Genomic DNA, 3,558 nt, shown 5'->3' with positions numbered 1-3,558 from the left:
TCTCATCCTTTACTCGATCTAATCCCTTTCTGATGATGCATCTGTTCCTTAGTTTCCTGATGCGGTCCCGGACCTTGCAGGTTGGGTCCGGCAACTAACCTCCATTTCTACATATGCAGAACGCAATTAGGGTGACTTGGCCAAGGGCCGATGGAAGGCAATAAACCATGGTGAGTTTTCTTGTTTGCACACTTAAGTTTCTTGGTGACATACTCACTTTATACTTATGCAGACCTCAAAGACACCGTTACTATATAGCCGCCCCTGCCCGGTGAAGAAGAAATCCCAAAGCCTGCGAAGGAAAAGAAAAGGAAAAGGGGGTCACCTACAAGTTCTCCGAAGCCGAAAAAAGCAAGGCTCGAAAGCCTAAGGCCGATACCGTGGCTCTATCTCCAGAAACAGCCCAACGTCTTCGGGATGAGGACAAAGAGGGAGAAAATGACGACTGCCTTTTGGTATCTCGGAAAAGAGGAAGCTCTGACGTTCCGAAGGCTACTGAACCAATGGTGGCAGATGCGGTTCAATCTCGAGCCGAAGAAATTTCGGAGGGGAGCTCGAGAAAAGTCCCCGAGCCATCAGGTGGGAAAAGTGCCCCTCGTCCCGAGGAACATTTGGTGGGTGAGCCTAAAGAACCTAATTTCGAGCCCCCCCTAAAGAGAGGATAATATCCCAAGTGAATCACTTGGGGTAATCAATTTGGATGACTCGCTGTAGGGCCCGGTGTTGTCCGAAGGGCAATTCCGAGATGCCCAGGTCATGGGGACTCCTGATACAGGAATGACCCATGAAGGAAGCGAAAATTTTCGAGAGTGTCTTGCTAGGATCGAAGATGGTCCCGATCTTGATGCCTTGTTTATTTTTGATGAGGCCGAAAGGCTTCTCAAACAAGTAAGTTTTTGTCTTCATAATTATACTTTGAGTTTAATTCTCATCTTTCTAAGTCTAACTTCTTTTCTTTGTGAGAAGACTGTGTCGCTTCACCGACAAGCATTTACCAAATCTTGGGCCGAGCTTGCCCGATGCAAAGCTGAACTCAAGAAGCTCGTAGAGGAGAGGGACATCCTTAAGATCCTCTACGTCAAGAAAGAGGGGGAGATCAGCGATCTCCGAGTAGAATTGGCGAAGTCTCATTAAGAACAGACCGAGCTCATTGAAAAGGTAATATAGATTTTGAGGGTCTGTTATGCACTTGCTTGTTTTGGCGACTAACACTTCAACTTCGCAGTTCCAGCAGAAGGGCAAGCTTGTGGAGCAGCTTCGAGAGGAGCTCTACACGAAAAAAGCCGAGACCCTAGGGTGGAAGAAACACATGGACAGTCTCGCCTCCGAGAAAGATGCACTTCGGGAACAGCTGACTTCAATCGAACGCCAGCTCCAAAATGCAAAGGAGGAAAGCTTGGCCCGGAGCCGCAAAATCGAGGAGCTAAAAGATAAATCAGCCGCTGAGCTTGCGAAGGCCAAATCCATGGCAGAAGTGATAACTAGGGATTTTAGCTTATTATTTTCTCTCTTTTGCTTAGGTTTTGGGTCGAAAATACGTAAAGGTATTCCCAAAAACTGACTTAATGTGCTTGTTTGCAGGGTTTGGTCAAAATGACGCAAAGAAGCCATAATCAACTCATGAAGGAGTCAAACTTGCACAAATCCAAGGCTGGGACTGAAGCGCTGACAACGGTAGAAAAGAGTGGCCATGTAAGGACCACCGCTGAGGCGGCCAGCCTGCGAAAGTGAAATTCAGAGAGGCTGTTTTGGGCACAATATTGACCGTTGACCGCGATGAAAAAGCACGACTGCAGAATATCTGGCGCGGCCGTGATGGTATTTTCGCTGAGAGCATATTTCGAGGTTCAGAGGCCCTAAAAGTTAAGTTGGACTGAAGAATGCGGTCCACGTCCAAATTACATGGCCGCGAATTAAGCTCACGCGGACGCAATGGATTTTATGCTATCCGCGAAACAGGTCCCATTCCAGATTCAAATATGGAGAAACGTGGACCACAATCATTATTACACGGTCGGGGAAGCTCAAGCGCGGACGCGGTCAGAATTACGCATCGGAGAATTCTCCGCAGGGACATTTTTGTTCGGTAATTTTAGCCTAGTATAAATAGATCTTTTTTACATTTTTAGGTTAAGTTATATTTTGCTGAACACGTGAGACGGCTAGTTTTACCTCTTTGGGCAGTTTTGTATAAGATTTACCATATAACTTCAGATTTTCATCTTTTAATTTAGTATTATGGCTTTTAGCTTCTCTTTATCTTTGATTTCTGCTTTTATTATGAGTAGCTAAACCTATAGCTATTGTGACCCAACCCTAGTGTGGGTATTTAATGGGTCTTGAATTTTAGGGCTTAAATATGTATGGGTTAGTGATTTTTAGCCTAGTTCTTGCTTGAACTATTGAATTAGTGGTTGCAAACACTGATTATTGCCTTTATGACTTAGTCTCTACTTGAGTAAGAGGGACTAAGTCTAGGAAAACTAGGCTCACAAGGAATTAGGGGAACTCAAGAAATTGATAGCCCCAATTTAAGGGTTAAACATAGAGATAATAATACGCGACTTGAGTTAAAATCTCTTGAATTGCATGAATACCCATTTGGACTTGAGAAAGCTAAAATGGGCAAAATCACTCAAACTACCGAGAGGTATAGAGTGAGTACCCGAGTGTGATAGCTATATCACGACCCTAATTAATCACATGATTGCCCTAGATTCTTTCTTCCCGTTAGATATCCACCTAGGCGGAAGTCACTACCCTAGTCCCTTTTAAGCCTTGAAAACAATCAACAAAAACATAGTACTTAGTTTCAATTACTGCATGCTATAGACTAGAAATAGAAGTAGTAAACAAAACCAACCATTTGTGGAAGTGAAATTTAGAGCAAAACTCGCATCCCTACTCGGATATAAACCTAACTCCAAACTAATTAACTCCATGTGGATTCGATCCCGACCTTTGTTGGTTAAAACTGCATCGACCATCCTCGCTACTCTATAGTAGTGCAGGCTTGGACCCGATCAATTTTTGGCGCCGTTGCCGGGGAGTTAAACGGTTTTAGTTATATCTCCAAGTATTTGTGTGTTTTGTTTTTCTTTCTTTCCGTTTTTCTAATTTGTTTGCGAATTGCTTTTAGATACAAAATGGCTCTTAACAATGATGCTCCTGGAAATTTTCCATTGGGGGAGGAGGTAGATGATGACAATGTTGCTGAGATTCAACCCGAACCTCAAGCGCAAAGGAGAGGCCGACTACCTCATGATAATGTTCACAAACCCTCCCCCACCTCCAGCAAGGGCAACACACTGGGTGTTGCCCAATGAAGGGTACGCAAGTGCAATATTCCTGTCTTGGATTAGGACGTGCAATTTCCAAATAACCAATGTCATGCTGACACTCTTGGAACAGAGGGGTTTCTTCACCGGAGCTCCACACCAAAATGCCTACAAACATCTCAAGGGTTTTGTTGATACATGCTGGGGGAGCAAGCAAACTAACGTTTCTGAGGACGTGTTGAGACTTAGGCTATTCCCATTTTCTCTAAGGGGGAAGGCT

General features: G+C 44.3%; 1 protein-coding gene across 1 annotated transcript; it reads left to right on the top strand.

Moving 5' to 3' along the window:
* Positions 1-756: 756 nt before the first annotated feature.
* LOC138869421 (uncharacterized) lies at positions 757-3,326 on the top strand. Its single transcript, XM_070147038.1, has 5 exons — positions 757-888; positions 967-1,110; positions 1,226-1,474; positions 1,582-1,727; positions 3,140-3,326. Exons 1-5 carry the CDS (start codon positions 757-759, stop codon positions 3,324-3,326), a joined length of 858 nt encoding a protein of 285 aa, XP_070003139.1.
* Positions 3,327-3,558: the final 232 nt, after the last annotated feature.

The sequence above is a fragment of the Nicotiana sylvestris genome, chromosome 5 (genome assembly GCF_000393655.2).
Source record: "Nicotiana sylvestris chromosome 5, ASM39365v2, whole genome shotgun sequence".
NCBI classification, from domain to species: domain Eukaryota; kingdom Viridiplantae; phylum Streptophyta; class Magnoliopsida; order Solanales; family Solanaceae; genus Nicotiana; species Nicotiana sylvestris.
Note: the sequence above shows the minus strand (reverse complement) of the source record. Positions and strands in the feature narration are given on the sequence as shown.